A 26,151-nucleotide genomic window follows, 5' to 3' on the forward strand; every position below is an offset into this window, starting at 1 on the left:
CGTCGGATCCGCCTATTGCGAACGAACGAACGGACGAGAGAGCGAACGAATGAACGAACAGACGGACGACCGAACGAACGAACGATCGATCGATCGATCGATCGGCAGACCCGGCAAAACGAATTGATTTTGTTCCAGCGGTGGTTTGCACCTGGTTAACAACGCTTGCCCGGCATTACATAAATTACGTGCGATTTGTCGTGCTGCCGAGATAGAATCGAGCACGAAGCGTAAACTTTATTTCATGTCAATTGTGTTAACAGTATGCTTTTCTCTCTTCAATTAGAACAAAATTGATCTACGAAATAAATTATTACTATTAGATTATCAGATAATATTATTTCCAAGAACCAAGTTTTTGCGTGAATTAATGTGTTAATTATTCCATATAACTTTCTAGATGTTAAGGATAAGATTAGCGCACTTTCTCCAGCATATAATTTTGCACATAACATATTATGTTCTAATAATCTTATAAAAATGAAAAAAAAAATGATAAGATTGAGTCACCGCGCATGTACTCGCGTAAAAAAAAAATTGATATGCGTATTTCCGACTTGGAACATCACAGGTAGAAGAGCGAGTCTCCTAGAAAACGGCCGTCGTCAGACCGGCTCGCGATAATAACGCCGGTTCGTAGCACGTGCATGCTCCCGTTTATCTCCGTTACGTGGCGTATGCTCGTCTCCGCGAGTTGGATTTTACGCGATAAAACACGACGTGAATTTACGAGATTGTCCAGTAACACTATCTCACGTTAAGCATAGCGTTACCGAAGAAAGTGTGACGCACATTTTGCGCCTAACTATTATTAATTCAGGAAAGATATACGTTATACTTCCACGAAGAAACTATGTATAATTTTAACACGGAAATATGTATTTATTTCGTATAATTAGCGTAAAACTCCAGGAATACGAAAATTTTATATCATATGTGTGTTAAAAAAAGAACAGTAATAATGTAGATGAATAATTTCAAAAAACCGTAAAAAAAAAAAAGGAAGGGGACACCCGGGTTTGAACCGGGGACCTCTCGATCTGCAGTCGAATGCTCTACCACTGAGCTATATCCCCAATGGTGCTACTCTTATCTCGAAATAGCGATTTTCCGGAGAATATATATAATAAAATTTTATTTTAACTAGCATTCGTAAAGAAAAACTGCTGTTATAATATATATAATAAAAAATTCAACAAAAATGTATATATTAAATACAGAAAAGTTCAATGATAAAATGCAGTTTGAACGAACGATATTATGATGAAGTTTCATGGCATGCATACATCAAAATAGTTCGATTTTTAACATCTCTTTTACGTTGGCTTTTTACTAAAGCAGTTAATGTACAAGAAAAGTTTACTTCACATATTTTCAGTGTTTCAACTTCAAAAGAATATCAGTATCGTCTTAAATAAAATATTTCATGCCTGATATGATTGGATACAATTTTCCAGCGCATTGAACGGTGAAATTTGTCGACGAGTGAAATTCGAACGCCGAGCGATTCGTCGAGTTGCGATAAAGCATTCCTCTAGGTGTAAAAACTAGGAGCCATCTGTGGCGGCAGGTGTATAACGGACTTCCCGGAAAAATAATGAGACCGGTTTTCCGACCCGTGACGGACAAGGGTTCTGTCTTATTATACCGCGTCGATTACGGTAACGAACGCTTAACATTACCGCACTATGCGACGACCACAAAATTGCACGCCGGCGTCCTCTGCATCACGCTTCGTCCATTACGAAGAATCGGACACGAGTAACGCGAGATCGATAATGTAGAAATTGCTAAAGACATTACACCATCGCACAGTTGTTACTCTCAGAACAGTTTAAAAAAAAATTATAACAAAAATAAATTTATATTATCTTCAACGTGTAAAATTTTAATAAGATATTAAAAATTGATTAGCAAGTTTGGATTTTGAATTTTTTTCTGTCTGAGCAATTTAGAAAAATTTTGTTACTTGTACGAAATTATAATTGTTTTATGTACAATTTTAATCAACTAAATCTTGAAATTTATATATAACAAGTTTTTTCAAGTTAAATAAAATTATAAGTTTTTGCAGATTTGTGTTAGAATGGCGCATTTCTGTACTAAATTCTTCATCATCTCAAAAATAAATAAATTTTGCAATTTTCTGTTACGACTTATGTGGCAATTGAGATTAACAATTTGTGCACTTACCGATTGTCGTTGGACTTTTTCGCAAGCGGTAGAGTATTCTGCGTGGTCCGCTTAAACGGTGCCCGCCCGCCCGAACCCACGGACATCCCGCTTCGAGTCTGAAAAAAGAGCAACATATTTAATAAGCACCCGTTAATTATAAGTTACACCTGAGTACAAGACATCTTACGTATGCGAATTGCAAATATTCACAATTACATGATAAGACAGTCAATTAAAATTAAAATTTGGAGCTATGCGACAATTAAAATGCGATGCAGGATGCAAAGACTTAATAATTAAACTTACACAACAAATTACAAAAAGAGTATCTAAAGGAACCAAATGTCTCTGTTATGTAAAATGCATTAACAGGCATAAAAATACGTGTGACAGGACGTAATTAATAGCGCAATAAATAATCCCGCGAAAAAAGAAAACGCATTTTATTTCATTATCAAAAAATGGAGAAAGAAATTAAGCACTGAAAAAAATATATTGTTTTACGATTGACTTCCAGCAAAAATACCCGACATGAAAGCGATTACAAGTGTCACTCACAGATAACACAATCTTTGACGATAAATGTTCTCGCGGATCGCGAATATTATCGCTCGCAGAAATAAGCAATTAAGGATGCGATGGCAAAGAAGCACATTAACGCACCGTTCCACTCTGTTTCGCGTTCATCGCACCGCGCTAAAGAGTCCAGCAATTAAACCACGAGGCAGGCCATTATACACATGTTATATCGCGCAGATTATCAGGCGCACGGATGCGGTTTTAATAAAAAAGCGGAACACGCTTATCGCAGGACCGGATTGCCACCGGTATAGCGTTCGCGAACTCGCATCCGCGTTAATGGCTCCCTTTTAATGCACCCGCGTGATAATCAACCGCGTACACGTGCGACGTGCGCGTAATTATCCCCGGCGCACCGAGGATTAAAAACAAATAATTATCGGTGGTCGCGTCGGCTAACGTTTTCGTGACGCTCTGATTCGGCTGTGATATATATATATGTAAACGACCGGATAAGTAATCGAACGCGAAATAATTACGCGCTGCGGCGACAGGTTTTGGATTATTTTAGAAATATAATATCGGTTGATAATATTACATGGCATAATACAGCTATGCTGTCTCAATAATTAAATTAGTTAATTAATTTTCTCGCCACGGCGGAAGCAAACGGAAAATTTGTTATACGTGGAATTAAAATGCGTAACTGTATCGCATCCCGTAAATTCCAATATAAGAATTATCGACTTCTTTCAAAAATTATTGCAACGTCTTCATGTACGTAACACAATTTCTAGAGTGCTAATATAGTAGCTTCAGCGACGAGAGAGTTAATATAATAATTTAAAATATAAAGCTGTAATTTTAATCATTATACTCTAAATGACACTTGATTTTTGATCACTTTCTTGCATAAAATATTTTTGCGATTGTAAAATAGGTTTTTTTGTACTTAAAATTCTTTCTACTTATGATAATAATCAACATATACTTTCTTGCGAAAACATTTATCTTACTTCTTATTACATATTTACACATATTTTTGTGCTTGTTATTGCAATCATTATATTTTATGGAAGATATTTAGTTTCTTCAATATGCTTAATGTAATTAATGTCACTTTTTTATATTAATTTATTAAGATTGTTTCCACGATATACGAAAAATATAAGCACCATTTAATTTTATTGTAGTAGAACTAGATAAGATAAAAACGCATAATCATTATAGATATCGCTTACTCAAATATTTTCAGATATGACAGTAATTGAGCACGAAGAATATCTCTCATTTATTACACGCATTTACAAACTTATAGCCCTATAACCTTTTATAAAAGATTTTAAGGCTTCAAAATAACTGCAAGACTATGAGTCGTTATTATCCTTGTCTTATCTACGTTTTTATATACCGCATATCACATTACAAATAAGCTCCACAGCTGTCAGCACGTAATTTCTGATTTATCATTAAAAGATGCAACTAGATACATAAATATTTATATATTTATTAAATGTATTACGCTTACAGACATTTCCTGTGCGCAATGCGATATGTGAATGCGTGAATTATTACCGAATTCCCACCCAACGCATCTAAAAACTGCCGGATCATCTCGGGCAGCAGATAAAATCCCACATTGAATCACCGCCTTACACACCGCACTCGTCTCACGTTACACTGCGGGGAAGGTATCTGTCTTTTACACCACACCCACTAAATCGTCGTCGCGAATGCGGATTTACACCTCCGCAAGATTTTCTCTAGAGAAAAAGACGCATCCCGATACTTCCTGAAGAATCACCTTCGCGCTAACGGGAGCTGCGGCGAAAAAATGTCGTCGAATCTACGTGAACCGTTACGGCGTGATTTCGCGATTTCCGCAAAACGTCGAGAATCGTGCACGGACTTTATGGTACGGCGTGTTCAATTCCGACGAACGCGTGGAATGAATGTAATATTATTTCGAGCAAGCGCGAATCGTCGACGCCGCGACATCCGAGGAAGCTCCACCGAAGACTGACGGAATTCGAACTGGTAAGATAAGAATTAAGTTGCCAGCGATAAGCTAGGGAATATCTACAGGTACGAACACGCTCGCAAACGCGTATATACGCCTACTCAAACGCAAAACCTAACGCTGCACCCAGCAAACAATTCGATGCGAACTGTTCTCTCGCGAATGTCGAACTTCAACTACACACTCTCTGCTTCCATAATTTCTCTCACCACGCAAGAGAACTTGAAATAAATATTTTTTTTACGTCTCAAAAGAAACAATATATATATGTAGAGAATAATAAAATTTCTATCCAACTGTTCGAGCAATTTATACTTTTGTATTCATTAATTAGTTTTTATTTTTTTAATGACTTTATCGATGCAAATATAATTTAATCAAGGCAGAAAAACACGAAACCACAAAGCTCGCCAGTGTCTGTTGGCTATGCCGGCTTTATTTTCGAGACTATCTGTGATCCTGATCGCCGCGTGCGACCGGCGTGGTCGCGCGTGGTCCTGCGAAAAACACAGCGGGCGGACCGTGCGGCAGGGATTTCGAGTCATCGCGGATACCAACAACGCCGAAGCGACTTCGATCGGAAAGCTATACGTCCCGTGTACAATGTATATGTACCTTACGAAGGTTCATCGAACCTCGGGCGCACGTACGGGTTCTCTCGGCCAATAATAAAGATGCACGCCCGGTACGTAACTACGCTCTGTACATACATACGTAAGTACTACCCTGCACCCGTACCCGCTCTCTCGCCGCAGAATACCCAAAGCGTATACGGGGTGTCCGGAATCCACTACGTAAACTTCCCTCGGACGAGAAAGCACCGGCAGAAACAAAATCAGTTATTTTCGACGCGCTAATTTCTAAAGTTCTGGAAGACACGGGTAGATAATTAGAACTTTGGAACTTATCTTTCAATTTTAATTATTGTTGTAATATTAGGTTAATCAAGCGAATGATACAGCAGTAAATTGTAACCAAAGGGGTGCAAATTTTGTAAAACCTGTACAGCAAGATAGCAATATTGTAACTTAAATTGTTGTTTGGATGACTTGGAATTCGTGAAGTGCTGCATTCAAGACACCGTTTTTCGAATTCAGGATCGCATTATTGTCGCACCGTTATATCCTCGAATCACGGATTTTAAATTGCACAATGTATCGGTACCGTGTGTTCCCACGATCTTTGAATCGAGAAGTGCAACACTTCTGGACTCCTTGCATCCTTGAACTTCAAGGCTTGAAGGCTCAAGCTTCAAGGCTTAATTTTACCAATTTCCTTCAATCTTTTTTTTTTCAGGTCTCGACCCGAAGATCGATTTCCGCAGTAGAAGTGCGTACACTTGTTGTTAGACATCTTAAAAATGCACGTAAAAATATGAACGTTAAAATGAAACTTTCCAAAGATTTTTGCGGATATCCCAAACTCGTATCTCAAGAAATTCCTGCGTGCACCACGCGACACCCTATATACACACTTGTGCAGATATGCCTGCCTACTTAGTGGCGACTGCGTCGCGTGTTTCTCTCGGCACGGGCGCGGGAATTGGAATTCCTGCGGAACGGATCATTGGCTGCCGATGATCCATTCGCGAACGCAGTGAAAACCGATGGAGACGTCGTCGGGAGCGGCGTCGGCCGATCGGCCGGACGTAGTAAGCGTGAAAGTGTATAAAAGATACCGATTGCTTTGCAAAATGCGCCGCGGCACGATAACGGGACGAGTCGGATATTTTCGTGTTTTGCTGGTTATTTACGACGTTGTGCGCGGTCTTTACGGTCACTCGCGGTATGCCTTAACGTGCGGAGTGACGTTATGTCAAAATTATTCTAATTACGATATCATCGACCTCGCTGGCTAGGAAATAGCCGCAACTGTAAATGCGCGACTATCAACCGGCAGCGTTGCGCCGTAAATATTTACATTTACCGTTTCTGCGATAAATATTTTTCTCGTAAAATATTGAAATGTAGAAAAGACGATTAAAAATCATAGATGCTGAATTTAAAAAATAAAAAAAATTTCTGTATATAAAATTGAGTTCTTAAAACTTGAAAAAAAAAACTCGGAAATTTTAAACATTGAAATCAGAAAAAAAATTTATAAAACAACAATTCAAGGTTCCAAAAATTTAAGAATTCACAATTTTCAGCTGGAAGGCTCTCGAGACCCGAATGTCCTAGAATTTAACGGGTTCAACGGTCCAAGGAAGTTGCCTTGAAACTATTACTACGTTGTTATACGCGCAATCGCGCGCGAATGTGTATTAAGCAATCGCATACCAATTTCTCCGATGGCGCGCTAAAAAGGCAATCCGCATAGCATTGAGTGAAACGGCCGAGGGATGCATCGGAGATGATTGTTATTACTCGCGTTATCAACAACGCGGCGAGTCGTCGCTGCCGTCATCGTCGTCGTCCAGGCGTTTCTCTCCTTTAGCCGCAGGGCGTGGCGGCGATCGGTCTTTTGCCTACACTTTGCCTATGCATTTTGCCGGCAGCAGCGAATGGCGGCGTCAATAACAGTGAGACGCGTGTTACGCCGGCATCGTGTCGCGCGAGAGAAATAGCTGTCTTTAGTCACATGCCCGTACATTCGGATGCTGTGCATCCGAATATATTATCGTACTTTATGTAAGTACTATATGTAAGAAGTGCGCAATAAAACGCAAATATAAATTCAGATATATCTACGTGGAGCGAAGAAAGCATTTTAATCGCGTTATTAAAAGCAGATTTATCATCTCTCATATTTCTATCTTGTGTTCTATTGAATGATTATTATGGGCAGCGTGGAGGCAGTTTCAGCACCGCGCGGCCCACACGAGCGCGCGCGCGCGCGAATCCGCGAGCCGCGCTTCTCGCATTCGCTCTCGCACGGATCGCTAACCTTTATCGCCTATCTGCGACAGTGATCGCCTTCGCTCCGCCGCTCGCGAAATTGGCTCGCACGTGGACAGGTGCGCGGTCGTTTAAATAAATGCGACGAGAAATGCTGGATTTCGCTTTCCGCGACGATTTCACGGCGGAAGGTTCGTCGAATCAGCACGAACCGCCGAATCGTCATCGCGCGAGTGCATCGGCACGCGTCGACGACGATGACACGCGACGAGTTCAATCTCGCGATCTCGCTACGGCAGGTCGCGTGGCTATGTATGGAGAGACAGCTGTTGCTGCCGCAACAGCGAGGACGTCGGTAAAAATTTTTGCAGAAATCGAGACGATGTAACGGCTGGTTCAGCCGTACGAAGTGTGCGATGTCAGAACATTGCGAGTGTCGAAATGAGGAAAATTTATTGCGGTGTTAAAGCTAGTCAACACTTACAACTTTTTTGCACGATATTACTCCACGTACTTTCCATGTGTAGATATTCTGTACGGTGGACACAAACACCGTCGCAAGTTCTTGCTTTTATGTAAGGTTTCTTTTCGATCAATTTGATCACTTTTGTTTTTGAGAAAAATTTGATTACTTTTAACAATTGTCATCGAATATAAGTAAACAGTTTTTTATGTAATGTTGCGTGTGAGTATTATATCTTTTTCTGAGGAAATGAGTTAACGCTCGATTAACGGATTTGCCAAGGCGCACGCGAGATTGAATTTAAGCACGCTTTGTTTCGACACAGATGAAGCCAGCAGTAACTTTTGCTTCCTCGTTACCACGATGTTACACTTGTACCGTTATGTGCATTCTGAAGAAAATCATAAAGCGAATGACGAAGCTGTCCGAGCGCGAGATCAAGGTAGATCAGGACCGCGAGATGCTTTTTGTATTTTGTTTTCTCCGTTTTATCTGATTTAACAATATAACTCTACAAACTCTATAAAAGAAAAAAACTTACAACCGTAGAAATTAAACGTTCAAATATTCATTAATTAAGCTTTACTACTAGAATGATCGCGAAAGCTCGTCCTAAGCACTTGCTTTCATTTCAAGTTTTTTCAGTAAACTTGATCAATATTTTTAAAATAAAAGTTTCATTCTCTGTTTAATATTTATCAAACAAGCTTGACGCTTCGCTCTATACGACTTTTAATCCAGTTTACGTATCTCGCTGGAACGCCAGAGCCTAGACAATTCCTACTCGTCTTCGCCCACCACACACGCGCGCTTCGGCATGCATAAATATAAACATCGTCACGAGAAAACATAAGCCGAGATCTCGGTCTCGGGACGAGATTTTAAAGGACCGTCGCACGCGGCACCGTCGGCACGCGGAATCGCGGAAATCGACGTGAGTGGAATCGCGATGGACGCACCTGCACATAGGTATCCAATTTTCGCTTCCTGTGAGCACGGCTCCGTTCTCTTCGAGGAGACGAGATTGAGAAAATCCGCGAGATAACTCGCCGCGACAATTGACCCCCGCGTGAGGGAGGATCACGCGCCGCGATCGCGCCCGCGTGACGCTTCCGATTCGGCAGTTCAATGCGAACTGACCGCGTCCCGTGCCATACCAATGCTATTCCATTCCATTCCGCCACCATTCCTTTCGGTCTTATTCCGCGAGTGACCTCTCTCTCTCTCTCTTTCTCTCTCCCTTTACAACCTGACTCCCTCCTCTCGCGGTCGGGTCCTTTTCGCGCTCTCGATCACTCAGACTCTCGTGTCACTGCACTCAGCGGACGCTCGATCTTTATCGCCGCGACTCGCAATTGGTTCATTAAGATAAGACGCGTCGTATTCGACGGAAAGGAAGAGACGCTTTTCCAGCTGGGCGAGTAAAGCATCATCCGGCGAGACAGATCGCGATATCGTATCCTGTCAATCCACTACGCGTGAGAAAAATTTCGACCAGTCGTATCTCGCTAAAAATATGAGATTCTCATATGTGAAATGTGTGTTAAGTTTATGAAACGTTATGAACGTCATTATACGTTAATGCGCATGATAAAATATGTGTTATAAAATAAATATATTATTTCCCAATGCAACAGTTTTAAATGTTTTCATTCTTCTTTAAATACTGTTTATCAAAAAATTCGATGTAAAATAATTCTAGGTCCGTGATGTTTAAATTTACAAAAATTTCTTTAATATTTAAGAAACAGATTTTCTTAAATAAAAGATTATTGTATTGTGATATTGTTATTATTTCTTGATGTCATAAACATAACGTATAATAAAGTTTCGGTGATTGGAAGACTTGCTTTGAGGCGCGTCGATTTTTTTTTGATAAACAATGTATATATTCATGCATACCTTACATTTTTTTCCTTACATTTCTTATATTCTTATCTTCTCTACGATAGTTCTACGTATTTATTTCTATGTAAAACTATGTTGTGAATGACTAATCCCATATCTCCATATTTTTCGAGTTGTACCCGCATTCCAGTAAATTACAGTTTAATGTTCCAAGAGCGACGCTTTCGTCATCGCCGAACAAATGCCTTTCGAGATGACCGACGACGCGTCGTTTAATGTCGCAACGCTGATGAATGTTGCGGGAACTCGTCGCGTTTACGCAGAATTCGGTCGGCAGCATAAATTTGCCTTGTCTCACATTGTAAAGCTTATACATAAAGTTTTTTTTACAAATTTTTAAAGTAAGAAAATATCTGTGACAAAACTACGACGAATAATTATTACTTGCACGACTCAACAAATTTTGATCCTTTATGAATTTTTAGAACAAGAAAATTTATATGATAAAATTTCGACAAATCGTTGTCGCCTGAAATGATTAAAATTTTAATATTCCTAATTTCAGCACAAGATATAAACACAAGATTTTATCGCAGGAAAAACATCGCATTTATGCTCTTCGCAAGCACGCTGCGTAACGAGCAAGAGACACGCGACGCAATTTTTGATACGGCTGCCGACCTTCGTGTACGCTAAGTGGATAACCTCGTGACCTAATCACCGCTAATTTTATTTGTCAGGTATTTTCCGCAGTGCGAATTCGCGCGTCACGCCGCATTGTCGCGTTCTTCGGCGCGCTCGCGTTTTTACGCGTCGCAGCATCGGTGCTCGCCTGCCCGTCTGTCGCGCTCCAAATACCTGTTCGGCTCTACCCACCTGCCGTGATTATGGCTCGTGGCGTCCCACGTAAATCTAGCCATGGATCGCGACGGGGGAACCTTGCGCTACCGTCGTGAGAATCCATTTTTCTGCCTGTTGCACTCTCCTTCCGGCTGCCCTCGATCAGTACCCTACGTCGAGCATGCAATAATATTGCAGCCTGCTTTTTTTATCGCCTCCTTCCGGATCACCGTGAAAAGCGGACACCAATTCTTTTCTATTACATCCTACATAGCTTCAAAATTTGTTAATCATCAGTGTAGTGCAAATGTAATGCAATAAGAAAGAATGAACGATAAATAAATAAAAAATATAAAAATAAGAAGAAATATGTTAATTGTATTAATTGATATATAATACTTGTAATGTAAATTATACTGTATTTATATTCTATCAAAATTTTGAAGCCATATGCGGATCTCATAGAAACATTTTAGAATATTCTTCAAGAACCTTCAACACTAATATCAATTACGGCACTTCGATAGGGCGATTGAACTGAATAATGAAATAAAAATCACTCTGACGGCATCGAGTTATCAATATACTAAACAAAATTATTAAAGTATTGCATGTAAAATATCAATTTTGCGTTCACGATCTGTATATAATTCGAAGAAAACTAAAACGTAATTAATTGCACAATGATTTCTATGTGTACAAATATTCTACTACAAATAGATAACACATGAGAATCTATAATAGAAAAAAATGTAGAGAAATATTTATTAATACAAGAGCGATTTTCATCATTAAATAATTTCACACAAAGATCCGTGTTTTCTAATTGAAAAAATCAATCGCACGTTGCACGAAAAACCAACTTAAAAATCATATTCCGCGTACACGAATAAATAACGATATCACGGGATGAATGACAACATCGATCGCCGTCTCGTTAACGATCCCGGCAGAGATCACGCGCGATCTCTGGATCGTGTAGGCTCATCCGATCGTTACAGCCGATCGATTTCGCGGGCGATACCGTGTACTCACGAAGTTGCTCGCACGATACCACGGAGACACTGTTGATCATCACAGAATCGAGAATAATCGCGTTGTATTCGTTTTGCAACGGCGATCGTATCGGTGGCGGCGAACGTATGAACGAACGAACGCGGAACTGCGTGCGTCGCGAACGACAGCCCGCGCGAGACTGCCGGCCCGATGACGACGCATCGTCTTTGGCATTCGGCTTGGATGGGCAAGGTAGACGAATGGATGGGTAGATGGATAGATAGATTAATGGAATAAAAGGATGGACGGACACGGACGCCGTTGCGCGTTTTAATGCACGTGCATAATTTTCGAATTTCTAACGTTTCGAATATTCGATTAAAAAAGCTCTAAATGATTTCTATTAAAATAAAATCTAGTTAAAAAAAATCGACTGAGAATTATTCTTAATCTACTTCCAAATAAAAAAATGTGTTTTATGAATTAAAACTTGATATAATGTAATTATACTTTTGCTTAAATTTTTTTTAAATTTTGCTACTTAGCTTGCGCGCAAATCTTGCGTTGTCTTTTTAACATATGTTCTATAAAAATAGATTAGATTGAACACCGCGGAGATTAATTTGCCTATCAAGGATTTCAGCTAATTTTACAAATTTTCAGGAAAAAAATTAATTAAATTTTTACTTGCTTCTTTCAAACTTCCAACTGACTCGCGTGTGGCAATTTTCCGTGAAAAAAAAGTACGTTTAATTAACCGAATAAATGGCGCGTGAATGAAAAAACGAGCGTAACGCGATCGTTTGCTCATCAATTATGCTGTTCCCAAAGTGCAATCGGACCTCCGCGAACTGTGTGATGTAATGCGCATTTCTGGACTAGGTCGTGACATTGCATAACGTAACGCATTAAATGCATATCGTGATACGCAAGTAGCACGGAGCTACCGATCGGATAATAAGCGTGCATAGCGCTTCACATTGTCGTCTCATCGTAATTACAAGCTTCTTACGAGCGACCGTGTACGCTTTACGTGTTTATTAATGCTGTAATGCGTTTTTAATGTGATGCGGCTTGATAAGAGCGACAACATAAGAAAATAATCAATCTACTCTCCGTTCAAAAATCATTCACGTATGAACGGTTAATTGAAACGCTCAATTACATCTATTTTTGAGAATTCAACGACTTGACGTTGATTAATAGATCTCTCCATCGATTTTGTAATTAACTTTTCTATTATTTGAATTAAAAATATCGAGATATGCTAATAGAAGATGCAAATAGATAGCAAAATCTACGTTCTTTTAAATCAAAGCAACTTTGACTTTATAAAGATTTTAATATCAAGTTTATTAAGATATATACTCAGTGCCGCATAAATATTTCATGAGAGAAAATTCAGATTAGTCGACAGGCACACCTACACGCTCTTTCGTCCGCTGTCACAATAATAATTCTGTATTCATAAATTTTCTCTCTTCCGCTTTGCTGAAGAGCATTGCCAATTCTGCTATAAAAATACTAATTTCAGATTTCAAATTTGCCAAAAATTTGTGCATCTTTATTTACGCCCGAGCCAGAATCAGTGATTTGCGCAAAAATTAGAGACTGGCGCGACGTACGCGGAAGAGGACGAAACTGAAAAGAGACGAGAGACGTCAAGGGAGACAAGCGGAGCGTTTGAAGCGGTATGTACTTCGTCACGGTAACGTGTGTACCGTGCGTCGTCATAAATGCAATCGTTCAAGAGGGACCGAGACAGAAGACGAAGAAAGACAGCAAAGAAGAGGAGATCGAGAGAAAGAGACGAGAAGAGAGCTTCGTCGTCGGCAATAAGTGCGCCGTGCGAGACCTTGACGGCCCGAAGAGTGTTACCATTTTCGCGGGTCGTAGTAGCGGATTGACGCAGGTGTGGACGGACTGCACGGTGCCGTAGGCTACGCAGGGAACGCGAATACATAACACCGGGGTGGGGCACAAAAGGGTGCGGGCTTTTACGCGGAAAAAAAGTCGAGGGTGCGGAGTTCGATTGAAAGAATAAACCCTAAATTCGTGACTCGCCTGTGAATCGTCGTAAAAATTCATTGACCTTTTGAAATTTCTTGCGATGGACACTTGAATAAATAAATGCCCATTTGCACGATCATGATATTTAATGTCAGATTTTATGTCCGTTAATTAAATTATTTCCTAGAACAGTATCTTATTTTTCAACGCGACTCTGTGAGAGTGACTTTTCAATGAATATAGCATTGACAATGATCTTCTGTGGATGGTCCAGAAATATACGCACCACTTAACAAGGGTAAGAAGAACGTGTTAATTTTAAATTAGCGGCATATAATTATTGAAAAAGAGATCTGATTTGAAAATAAAACATATTCTCAAATAAAATCGAATTTTATGTAAATATGTAACATAAATAAATGTATTCTTATAAACTCACGCGGATATACGAGATGTAAGTTTGTGTGAGTTTATGCTTCTTTAATATTTTTTCGGACCTTGCGAACGGAAATCGAATTTTAGCCACCCTCGCTCGTTCGTATCGCGAATTACGCGTCACCGCGTATTGCACGTCTAGTTTTATGCCAAACTAGAGCGCGGCGTGCTAAAGATAGGTTGTTGCAGGCAGGAATCGGTGTGCATCCACTACCGGCGCAGAGAACAAGGGCGACCTTGGCCTTATGAACTTATATAACGAGGAAGCGACCGATTCGCGAGCTCAGTCGTTTCGACGCGACGTGCGCACCGATTGCGATCTGTCGGTGCGTATTTCTGGACACCGTTCTCTCTCATCGATCCTTACATCAATTTCCGCATATTGATGATTGCTATTCGCACGACACGTCGAAGCGTCCTTCGCTAACGCTATTAGAACATTTTCCACGCCAACGTAAAATGCATCACTAAAACGTTTTCCGAGTTTTTGCTCGAGAGCGAGATATCTAGTGCTTTCTCATTTTTCTGCCTTTCGTCGCGAGAGTAATTATCGCGTCGGAAACTTCTACTAGAACTTTGCAGACGATGCGATCGACACCATGCAACGTGGAAATCGCATGATCGCAAAAATATAGATGCCATTAAAGGAGCGCGCGCGCACCGCTTCGACTGATCGAGACCGCCGGGCGCAGTGGGGGATCGTCGCCGCGGAAAATCAACGTCTCTTCTTGGCAGAAACGAAGGCAATCCGTAGGTGGCAACGACGGCGATACGACAGATCGCGCGGTTTTTCCGCTTTTTTGACAGATGCGAGCGTCAGTGCCGCGCGACGCGTCGCAGTGTCCATTCGAGTGAGGAAATCGGTGTTGTTTACAACAAAATTCGCCCGTGTGCGGTGAGTCAATCCAAAATCTGAATTTGAAGTATTTTGAACGAATTTTGAACGAATTTTAAACGAGTTTGAAGCGTCTCATATCTCGATGCTTTGGCATCGATTTAAATGAATAAATTTCATCTTTTGTTTTTTATGCACTTTGATTGTAGAATATTTTATTATATTTTATCTTATCTCTCTTTTTCAATAATTATGTGCTGCAAATTTAAAATATAATTATATTTCGTAGTCTCTAATAACTTGCGAGTATTAATTTAAAAAGAAAGATTTAAGTTAAAAGAAGAAATTAGAAGAAGGCTAATAATTTAGTTAGTTTAGTACAAGTGTTCAAAAGCAAACTGAACGCGACCTTGGTTTTCTTCGTTATGGTCATGCCTAAGAGGCCACATCTGCTATGCAGACTGGAGCCCATTAGATATGCGAAAAATCTATTTAACTCTTTTAATCCGCTCGCGGCCGAACATTATGGAAAGATAACATTGCGGAAAGTCGGTTTTATAACGATTCTCAGTAAGCGTCAAACGTGACGGAATGAAAATTTGGCATTAGCCATATGCACAGTGCGCTTAACAAATACATCAACTTTATATTTGTGTTTATTCTGCGACCGTGAGATCATCGCAAAGCTTGTCATATCCAGCGTAATGAGCAAGTGAAATTGTCATTTGTTTACCCGACATTCAATTATTTTACGCAATCCTCAAAACATCCATCACTATTCTAAATATTTTAAATCTGGAAACTAATGTTTGTCGCATGTTTTTAGGGCTGAAAAGATTCCGACGACGAGCTACGAAGCGAGTAGGCGAGGTTACGCAATACCGATACGAGTTTCCAGGTAGATACTTACTTCGCTTTGAATAATGAATATCTATGCACCGATTGTTATAATTTCGTGATATTATTCAACAGTTCATAAAAGTTCCAATCTATATGATTGTAAATATTTCAAATAGTTTTATATATTATTACATATCGATTACGTTTTTACATTTTCAGTCGACATGTTGATCGATATTTTTATTTGTGTATTTATATTAGCGGTTAGAAGGTAATTTGCGATATCAAGTATCTGAATATGTCGATATTCAATTGAGACATTCTTCCAGGTGACCTACTGACATCGTGATCACAAGGAAGGATGGTCAATTCGATATTACTGCTTTGGGCGTTGGTCGGCCTAATTGGCCGAGTGCACGGCAAATGTAGCTTAGCGCCGATCGCCGACAACGAGCGGTCGATCGCTTACGCGTGCATCCACAGCGACCTGAGCGACCTCGACGAACTGTCCAGCGAGACCGAATGGATCGAATTCTCGGTGTCGCGTTTCAATACGATTCCCAACGACGCGTTTCGCCGATTTCCGAATCTCCGTCGCCTGTCTTTCTACAATTGTCACGTGAATAACATCGAACCCGCCGCGTTTCGCGGCCTAAATCGATTGGATTGGCTGATGCTTCACGGCACGCGGATCCACGTCGCGAGGACCGCGTGGTTCCGCCAGCTGCCGAATCTCAGACGATTAATTCTAGACAGGTATATATTTACAACTTAATTAATAATTTATTAAAATTATAAGTTAAGTTCAAATTTTAAGTCAACGAAAAATATGCAGAAGTGTGTGTAGAGCTCAAAATGCGAAAAAATGTGACAAAGATTACATCAAATATCCTCATATCAATGATCGTAAAATGAAGATCAATTTTTACTTGTTGTCATCAGTTAAAGATTTTATTCCAATGTTCCAATTCGTCTAATGATAATTAGTGCCATACCATTGATTCATGTAAATCGTCATCGATGATCGCCGTATCAGGGAATGCAAAATTTCAAATTCGAGGACATCGACTGATCGAGGCCAGATGCGGTGGCTTATATAAACCGAATGTCAGTTATATATTCGGTAACGCCAATGACCTAGTTATTCGTTGTACCATTACGAACACGATGTCATCGACAGTCGAATGTCGGCGATTAGAAACTAATTGCGCTTAGTGGAGGCCGCGGGATTAAATTTACGTCTACAAAAGGTTCGTTTCGAATCGTGTTAAGGTTTCAGAATCTAAAGATTCTTGGAGATTCTGAAGATTCCCAAGATTCGATTACAATGTTCTTAGATTTTCAATTATTGGAATCAGATTTTTGTAAAACTAAAAAAAAATCTTAAAGTTCTTAAGTTTGTTATAGATATACAATCTCTAAATTTTTTTAATTTTTAGATATCTTTATTTTGTTATTCCTTAAATTTTGGATTTCAAGATCAATTCTCAGAATGAATACGTACTTTCGGCTTGCATGGTACACGATCGTATTTTTTTTTCCAGGTGCGGTTTAGTGTATGTCGAACCCGAAGTTTTTCGCATGTTACCACGACTACAGACACTGGATTTGCGCGATAATGACCTCGATTGTCTATCAGTGGACGAGCTGTCGCATCTGAGGATGCTGAATACTATACGCATCGACGGCAACCCGTGGTTATGCGACTGCCGGCTAAGAATGGAGAAGTTCTTCCGCGAGAAATCGATCGTTCAGGAAGCAGAGTGCAAGATTCGACCGGGGGTATGCGTGTTGCATCGAAATCAATGCATGACACAAATTGATATCCCGCTACCACCCCCGATAATAACCATCGAACAGATAAGGAACCATATGGTAAGTCAACTACTTTTATAGTCGCTTCTAATATCATGAGTTTCGATTTCTTTGGTTTTATTTTCCCTGATTTCTTATCCAAACAAATTTAAACCGCTGTTAAATATTGAATATCATAAATGTAAAATTTTTGTGGTTATGTTAAACAGATTGCACTTTCTGAAAGATTGTATTTTTTTTGTCTGATGTCTACAGAGCAAGTTGCAGACATATTAAATATACTGGCTAAAGAAATACGAAGCCTGAGTCGAGTTGCGTTGTTTACAAGCTATCGCGTTTCGTGGAAGCCAAACTGCGGTCTCAGAATAAAACAGAAACGCACCGATTCCGATTGCGCGCCTAATAACCGCTCAATGTATCGTAATTTTTATTGCTGTGATTTCTATTCTTTAAAAAAAATTAGTTTTATTGTGCGAGAGAAAGTCGAAATTTAATGCTTTCGCAAATGATGGGTAATTAAGAACGTAATTGCGCATCTAATGGCCTTGTAACGTAATGATTCTGCACTTTAGTTTTTGATGTTATCATATACATAAAAGAAAGTTTGACGCGCATCAATTTAACGTAGATATCAAAATAGCGTATAAATAAAATATTTAATTAAAAATATGAATATCTTTATAACATAAAAAATTAAATTGATCAAAATATTTCTCATACAATCATATATAACATAAAAATTAATAATTTTAATTTTGTGTCTTTTGTTTTTTAGTCATTTTACTCAATTTCGCACATAAAATCCACCATTTTAAGTTGCAAAAATTGAATATTATATAAAAACTCGGCAATTTAAAAAAAGCTTCGCATATCAACAAAAACAGGAATAAAAATTGACGCTTGGCGTAATAATGGCTCAATCCTATATTCAACTTTATATGATATAAAATCGTGATTTTTAACAACTTTCCGTAACTTTTTGTGAAGTTAATAAGTTAATCAAACCAATATATTTTTATTTCTTATTCGCGAATGTGAGCCATTGTTATGCATACAAAATGTATTCCATGTACGCTTCATAACAAACAATAAACAACTGATTCAATATGTAAACTCACCTCATCGGAGGACGAAGTCGCGCTTTCGGCAGCACCGCGAATCCTCGCACACCTTCGAACATTGTTGTTCCCTTTCGATATCTCCTTTCGAGTTCCAACGACGATACGCGGGTTCGCTTCGCGATCGCCAAAAACCACACGAAACATATAATCGATGCACTAACACACATATACGCGAACGGAGAAACGTTTATTATCACTCCGAAGCACCGTTCCCGTAAAAATTACGCACGGCATATGGCGGATACGCGATCGCGTCGGCGATGTGATTCGCAGCGCGATTGTTACGCGTTTCCTTCCCCCTTTTTCAGGCAGTTATTAGCTGACACGCGATTTCCTTTGTGCGACTGACGAAAATCACTCGCGGCACGCATCCGATACGCGCTTACGTGACGGAAACGCGGCTTCGTTTTAATCGATGTAACGACAACTTGCGTAAACCACAAAATGTTGATTATTCGAATGTAGCTTCGTGTGCAACGAATCACGTGACCCGTTGAGCTATTATCCTGATTGGTTCACCGTATAATTAACGAAGTAATGCGCGATAGTAACCGGCGTGCAACCAACATGTTAAAAATTTCTAAAGTTACCGCACTTATCCACAATCTCGTAGCTACCTTTACTCAGCTGTTCTTGACAATGGCGTCCAAATCAAATTGAAAATCCGCTAAAAAGATATCACAATCCGGTTAGCTATTACGTTAATATTGTAAGTGAGATTGCAACACAACAGAAACAAAGAATAAACGTGAAAAGAAATGAGCGCTCACCTCGCCATTCACGATCGCGCATCGATCTTAGGCGTTTTATCTGTCTCGCTTACTCTCGCAGGAGCGTCCCGGCAATCGCTTCCAGACGAGCGCGCTGACGTCGTTGGACCGCCTACCTGACAAGACCACATGGATCGAGATCACAGGGTTGCGTATCGATCGCGTGCCCGCGTACGCGTTTTTCCGTTTCGGCAACAGCCTGCGCAGCTTGGAGCTGCGCGATTGTTCGATCGGCGCGATCGAGCCGGGCGCGTTCGCCGGTCTGCACCAGCTACAACGTCTCACGCTCGTCGGCAATCAGCTGCCCGCTGTAGCTGCACATTGGTTCGACGATCTCACGATGCTGCGCCAATTGGTACTCGCGCGCAACGGCATAGAGCGAATCGAGCCCGGTGCACTGCATCCACTTTCCGACAGCCTGCGCCATCTTGATGTTCGTTACAATCGACTGCGGTGCCTACCGTTGGCTCAACTGGCGTTTCTGAGACGCCTCGAGCGAATTGACGTTGTCGGTAACCCGTGGAGCTGCGACTGCCGCGAGAATCTACAGAGGATGCTGACGGAGCATAATGTAGGATTCGAGATTACCGACCGATGCTATGAAGAGAACGAAGTTATCGAACCGATCGAGCAGCACCCAATTGTAAACAACGTTTTATATATATAGATATTTTATGAAAATGTCAAAGAAATAGTAAATTTTTTACTCTTAAAGAGAGGTTAATTAGAGTAAATTATTGTGAGCTCTTTTAAATTTTACTGAAAAAATATTTTCATAGATAATAATGGAATTGCAAAAAATTCGTGATAATTATCAGATATTTTTCTTATACGAAGTATTTTTATTAATTTCTTTATTTCTTCTTTTAGACCGAAGTGACTTCAGTTAATGGCCATGTGCACTGGACTTCTTTCGAGGAAACTCTGAACGAGAGAAATATCACTGTGATAAGACCGACTATTACGGTTCATACAGAAAGACCACCGATTCACAGGGGTACCTGCGTACAGGACAGGACCGACCATTCGCGGCAAGTGTTCATCTGCAGTGGCATCACTTCGCTGAGAGAACTAAATGTCGTGCCTCACACAGCCCACACCATTCGCATCATCCTCTCGAACTTGAAGACGATCCCGACGCAAGCATTTTCCCGCTTTGATGGCTGGCTGTCCAGACTAGAATTACGTGGTTGTAGCATTGAGACAATCGAGTATCGTGCCTTTGCTGACTTGTACAATCTGCAGTATCTGTCGCTCCACAGCAACCAACTGGAATCGATCACATCTGAGACATTGGAGGGCCTGGGAAATCTGCGGCATCTGGATCTTTCACGCAATCATATCAACCGAATCACCAATAATGCATTCGACATATTACCGTGGCTGCACAGCCTTGACATCTCCGACAATTATATGAACTGCTTGAGTGTAGAAAATATAGCGTACAAACTGCAGTATTTGCGTTCTCTCCAGGTGTCAGGCAATCCATGGAGTTGCTTGTGCGGTTCCAAGCTGGCCAGCTTCTTGGATTCTCGTAGGATACCATACAATCGCGCAGCTCTGATCAATGTGAACAACGACTGTTACATCACCACGTCCGTGACTTCATCCACAACGGCGGTAGGCACTCCGGGGACGACCACGACCACAACTGAGCCGCCTTCGATAAGAATTCACAACGAAACGATCCAAGGTTCCTGCACCGTTCAAGAGGAATCCGCAGGACCGCGATACCGTTGCATCGGTGGCAATCTGCCATTGCTGAAGAGTATATCATACAATGCTGTTTCTATCGAGTTTTACGAGGGACATCTACCTCATCTTCCGGCCGGCTCTCTCTACCGTTTTCCGAAACTGCAGGAGCTCATCATCAGGAATAGCGGTCTGAGGACGATCGAGGCCGGCGCTTTCCGCGGCCTCGACTCTCTGGAGCGTCTCACCATCCAGGATAATCCGTTGACGTCAATCGAGGCAGATTGGTTCAACATACAGCGTCTTGAGCGGCTGGATCTGCGCGGTAACTCGATACGCTACATCGCACCGGGCGCCTTCCGTCACCTGCGCAAACTTGTCTATCTGAATCTCGAGGGCAACGATCTTGCGTGCATTTTCAGCAGCGATTTGCAGGACATGCCGGATCTACATATCGTCGAATTTGCCGGTAATCCACTCAAGTGGCGCTGCCGCATGGACCTGGAGCAGTTCCTGGAGACACGGAAGATTAAGTTTATCAGGGTGGAGAACTCGTGTGAGGGCAAAAAGATCATGAGGAATCTTCTGTATGAGAATCGGACCGCTGAGCCACTGGAATGTCCGGCCGGCTGCTCAACAGCGACTAAAATTGAGCAGGGAAAAAGTTTATTATTTATTACATTTACATTGCTCTTTGCAATAATACAAAGGCCTTAAATATTTTCTATGTAAAAGTTAAAATTTCTAAAATTTACATTTGATTTTATTATACATAGATTTTGAGGACTGAGAGTCACTCGTTGAATATTGAACAGTAATATTTTAGTGAAACATATGCAGATGGAATAAGTTGTTGATTGATAAAATCATGAAAGGAAAGCCATCTTTGCAAGGAATTAGATGAAGTTAGATTTGGTATTGTTAATGTTGTCATTCAATGTGTTCATACTTAAAACGCTTAAGCTAATAAATATATATATTTATTTTTGCGAATGCATATATATTTTTTAACTTAATTTCTTTAGAATCCTTTTAATATTTGTATGTAAGATAACATTTCCTGATCTCTAGTTATTTTATTAGAATGCTTAGATCTTTAGTAATTGATCGTCGCGCAGTACAATATTAATTGCAGACATCTTTTTGCAATTATCAAACGCATCAGGATAAGAATATAATCTGAAGTATTGATGAAAAGTTGTGTACTATTGCAGAAAGGGACCATCGATAAATAACTATCTTTGATAACTGCAAAAAAGAAAAATTATATTCAACATTATAATTAAATTTACATTCTTTAAATATATATATATACAATGCATATATAATACGTGCCATAAAAAATATGTATTAGTGCGACGCTAAAGTACTTTTTACTTGTGTTCATTTTAATATAAAAAGAAGACAATTGTATATAATATATTTGTTGTTAGAATTGTAGCGAGTTACTTGCTACTAAAATATGTAATAAGTCTTACAATTAATAACAATTTATTTTGTGCAATAATTTATTTATCTCATTACTTTATTATTCCCTTAATTGTTTTGTAAATTGTCCATGCTTATTAAATTATTTTAATATTATAATATGAAAAGCTACAGAAACATTAAAATAATAAAATTACGTATAGATTTACAATTTAAAATTAGCATTTAACGAATAGCCCGGCTAGCTCAGTCGGTAGAGCATGAGACTCTTAATCTCAGGGTCGTGGGTTCGAGCCCCACGTTGGGCGGAATTTTTTTGGTTATAATTTAATAATGTATTTCTTTTTTATTAAATATACTGAGCATATTAAACAAGTTGTATATGTACGTAAAAAAAATTTTTTTTTAATTTAATAAATTGTAAAGAGAAGATATTTTGGGAAAAGCCAAAAAATTCTTTTTAAATTTAAATTTTATGCAAAAGTAGACAGAGAAAATGTTGAATAATGCAAAAAATTGTTGAATAAGAATGCAAATTTATATCACTTTTATAAAAAAAAAGAAATTTTAAGGAATAAAACCGAATTTTATTAGCAGAATGAATGCAGGTTTATTCTATTTTTAAATACTTTATTTCTTTTTTATTTAAAAATTGCGTGTCCTAGTTTTTGTTACCATGGCAATATCATTCTATTCAGGGCGCGGACAATAACAGTTTAAAAACGACATGTGAAATTGCAGCGAAATCTTAGGTAATAAGCAATTTCATCGATATAAAGCACCAGTCCATTTTATGACTCAGAGTCCGATGAGACATCACAGCTCAAATGCATTTTAACAGGCATAAACCTGCACGGTCTAGTCAGCGACTGCGGAATGCATGGTTCCGGATGTGTTGCATCGCTCGCACGAGGGACAATCGATAAAAAGACACTAACGCAATCACAGAGGCCGCGCGTGCGAAATGTAACACACGCACGTCGCATATCAGAGGTTTTTTTTGCAATACTGTGCCACGGAAATATTGACAAGCGACGATAAATATACAATATGAAAATTGTCATTGGCAGGTTAGTTCACGCACGAAGTTGTATTACTTATCCGATATATAACATCGAGAAAAAATTATCAACGCAATTGAAATTGATGCAATCTCAGCAAGTTTTCGATAACGCAAATAGAGAAAAAAGTCTTATTGCTGATCGTTGCGTTTTTATTATTACAAAAAAAACAGAGGCCATTTTCGTGTATTTAGTTGCATTTATCATTGCAAGAGAATTACATTATATAACGTTGTAAACGTCGATGACAAACGACACTACGACAGTGATATGATTTATTATGATTTTTACAATTAATAACTTAATATGTGTTTGAAAAATAAATAACATTTTAGTATTCTCTGTAACCTTTTCTTAACTTAACTTATAAAACACAGATGGCAGTGCTAGCATCGTTCGATGAGTCTGCTGCAGGAAATCGAACAATAAATAAGTCAAATTATCAAGCTACGATTTGGAATAATCTTAAACTTGCTTCAACATAAATCTTCAAAAAGTTTTATCAGTCGAAAACGATATCTTCGTTTCCTCTTAGGCCTGTTTCCTATTATAATCGAATCTTATCTCCATAGTGGCCCCACAACTTGACTCACGTAGTGCGATATAACTGTTCACGGAACAGATAGAGACAGCCATCTTTCTCGACGGGGTGATGCAATCGATGACATATTTCGACCACATTGTCGGCCCATTATACGCGCACCGTTCGCTTTTTCGAATATTCTGATATTTTTCACTGGACAGAATTGTTTTTGAAATTGCCAAAGTCGAAGTACGTCTCAGCGCCAACTTCCTCGAGAGAATTTTCATGGACTTTAATCTGTCCGTAGGTCGAGCGAAAGTCGCCAGCTGGTGAGAGCTATTTTGAACGAAGCGATGCGAGGTTGCCAGGTCTCGCCGTCTCCTTGCCGCCGTTGCGATCGAACAAGTTCAAACATGTGCCCCCCGTGTTTTGCTCGCCTCGGCATAGAGATAACTGCGAGCGGACTGGCGGAACAACGGCGCCCAGCTCTTTTCACCCAGCCGTTCGCTCTCGCCGCTTTTAGGCTTTTTACGCGCTACTCCAATGAGGTCGCCGTCCGCTGAAATTTCCTTTCGCTGTTGCGCGAAAGACCGTTGAAAACGTACGGAATAGAGGATAATGTAAACCTAGAGGTATCTAAATATTGTATTACATATCGGAGAAATTAAAAAATCTAATTTCTCTGTAAGTTATATTAGAACGTCGCAATCAAACATGAAATTTATGCGATACAATGATCGCCAATCAATTGCAAGTCGTTAGAGTCGCTCTGGACAATTTTTCTAGGCGCGTGATCCTTCGCAACAATGTCGTCCAACCGAGCTGGACAAGAAATCAGGTTGCCTGCTCGCGGCAATGGCGAGAGAGCGCGGAAGGAAATGCGGCAACATAGTGCAACTGCGTGAACGGAGATGCGCGGCATGAATAGCACAGACGTTTGACGGGCCACCGCGTTGACGGGGATTGGCGGGAAAGAGGATCGTCGAGGCAGTAGCAGGGTCGGGTAGGAGTGATGAGTCTGTGTGAGGGGCGAGAGACGCGTAAAAGTTTCCGCAGCGGTGGGGATGCGACCTGGAGTGAGGCGACAAGAGGGGACGCGTCGCCTGCTGACGGCAGCCGTGCGTCTGCAATATAACCAAGGTAATGTTACTGGATAAAGCTGCTATGTTCGGCGGGAATCTTTTGGAAATTCCGTAAAACCCTAGTCTGTTATTCAGTAATCACGTGGTACGTTAAAGCAGGTTTAATTCTGATTTTTAAACGCTGTTTTCCTCTAAATTACCCCAAAAAGTCAGCTTAAAATCCTACCTAACGGTACACCTGTTGTTTTTAGAACAAGACAAGCATATATTTACATATTTAAGAGAAAAAAATAAACATAGGAAGTGTAATGGAAAGGATAGATTTTTGGTTTTGATTGCAGTTTAATATAAATACGTTATACTGAATTTTGTTCAGAGATTGCATTCTTTGTAAGAATTCAATACATCTCGCCATTATATCAAATAAATAAAAATTATGACAATCGAACTTATCGATAGATGAGAGCATTCTCTCGAGGGGCGACGCGCCTCGACGATGATTCGAAATAAAGATCGGGAAGACCGCGCTTAATCGGTAGATAAACAATTATCACGCGTAAAATCCATATACATGACTTGTGCGCGTTTATTTTTTTCCCCCTTGGAATAAATTTATAGTGCAAATAGATTAAATTTTTCACACAGACTTTCATACATACATACATGATACCGGGATGAAACTGTGAGCCACACTTCTCGTTTATTATTCTATTTTTCTTTCTTCTATTTTGAAATTTTTTTGTTATCTGTTTTGTAACGAAGAATTTCAGAAATCTTTACATTGAAACGCACACGATAACTGTCTCTCTTCCTGCTTCAAAAGATATTTTATTTATCGCGT

The 26,151-nt window shown here is 39.8% G+C and overlaps 2 protein-coding genes and 2 non-coding genes across 12 annotated transcripts in view; 2 read left to right on the forward strand and 2 right to left on the reverse strand.

The window, feature by feature from the left end:
* LOC105667637 (cytospin-A-like) overlaps positions 1-19,666 on the reverse strand; it is a 41,363-nt gene extending 21,697 nt beyond the window's left edge. For 2 of the 8 annotated variants that reach the window (XM_012359554.2, XM_012359550.2), the window contains exons 1-3: positions 19,525-19,666; positions 18,752-19,421; positions 2,194-2,291 (exon numbers count right to left, since the gene is read on the reverse strand). In XM_012359554.2, the coding sequence (XP_012214977.2) occupies positions 2,194-2,291; positions 18,752-18,898 (245 nt within the window). In that variant the 5' untranslated portion in view covers positions 18,899-19,421; positions 19,525-19,666. Of the gene's footprint in view, positions 1-2,193; positions 2,292-4,222; positions 4,244-4,269; positions 4,708-10,738; positions 11,084-11,737; positions 11,896-18,751; positions 19,422-19,524 lie in introns of those variants that run through there. The other 6 variants (XM_067358762.1, XM_067358761.1, XM_067358759.1 and 3 more) reach the window with 6 other exon arrangements.
* Positions 1,005-1,076, reverse strand: TRNAC-GCA (transfer RNA cysteine (anticodon GCA)). The gene has a single exon. It is a non-coding gene; the product is annotated as a tRNA-Cys (tRNA).
* Positions 13,655-22,213, forward strand: LOC105667639 (slit homolog 1 protein). 2 transcript variants are annotated; one of them, XM_012359555.2, is made up of 7 exons: positions 13,655-14,006; positions 14,333-15,038; positions 15,805-15,876; positions 16,148-16,574; positions 17,363-17,693; positions 19,586-20,167; positions 20,395-22,213. In XM_012359555.2, the coding sequence occupies exons 4-7, from the start codon at positions 16,180-16,182 to the stop codon at positions 21,931-21,933; spliced, it is 2,847 nt and encodes a 948-aa protein (XP_012214978.1). In that variant the 5' UTR covers positions 13,655-14,006; positions 14,333-15,038; positions 15,805-15,876; positions 16,148-16,179; the 3' UTR covers positions 21,934-22,213. The 2 variants fall into 2 exon arrangements, with proteins under 2 accessions (XP_012214978.1, XP_012214980.1); XM_012359557.2 differs by lacking the exon at positions 14,333-15,038.
* Positions 22,214-22,879: 666 nt separating this feature from the next.
* On the forward strand, positions 22,880-22,952 carry TRNAK-CUU (transfer RNA lysine (anticodon CUU)). The gene has a single exon. It is a non-coding gene; the product is annotated as a tRNA-Lys (tRNA).
* The last annotated feature ends 3,199 nt before the right edge of the window (positions 22,953-26,151 follow it).

The sequence above is a fragment of the Linepithema humile genome, chromosome 7 (genome assembly GCF_040581485.1).
Source record: "Linepithema humile isolate Giens D197 chromosome 7, Lhum_UNIL_v1.0, whole genome shotgun sequence".
Taxonomy (NCBI): domain Eukaryota; kingdom Metazoa; phylum Arthropoda; class Insecta; order Hymenoptera; family Formicidae; genus Linepithema; species Linepithema humile.

Excerpts from the sequence above, each read along its gene's own strand:
- LOC105667639 (XM_012359555.2), top strand. The coding sequence starts at position 16,180 with ATGGTCAATTCGATATTACTGCTTTGGGCGTTGGTCGGCCTAATTGGC. Across the intron at positions 17,694-19,585 it reads AACAGATAAGGAACCATATG|GAGCGTCCCGGCAATCGCTT; the intron begins GTAAGTCAACTA and ends TTACTCTCGCAG. Across the intron at positions 20,168-20,394 it reads CGATCGAGCAGCACCCAATT|ACCGAAGTGACTTCAGTTAA; the intron begins GTAAACAACGTT and ends TTCTTCTTTTAG.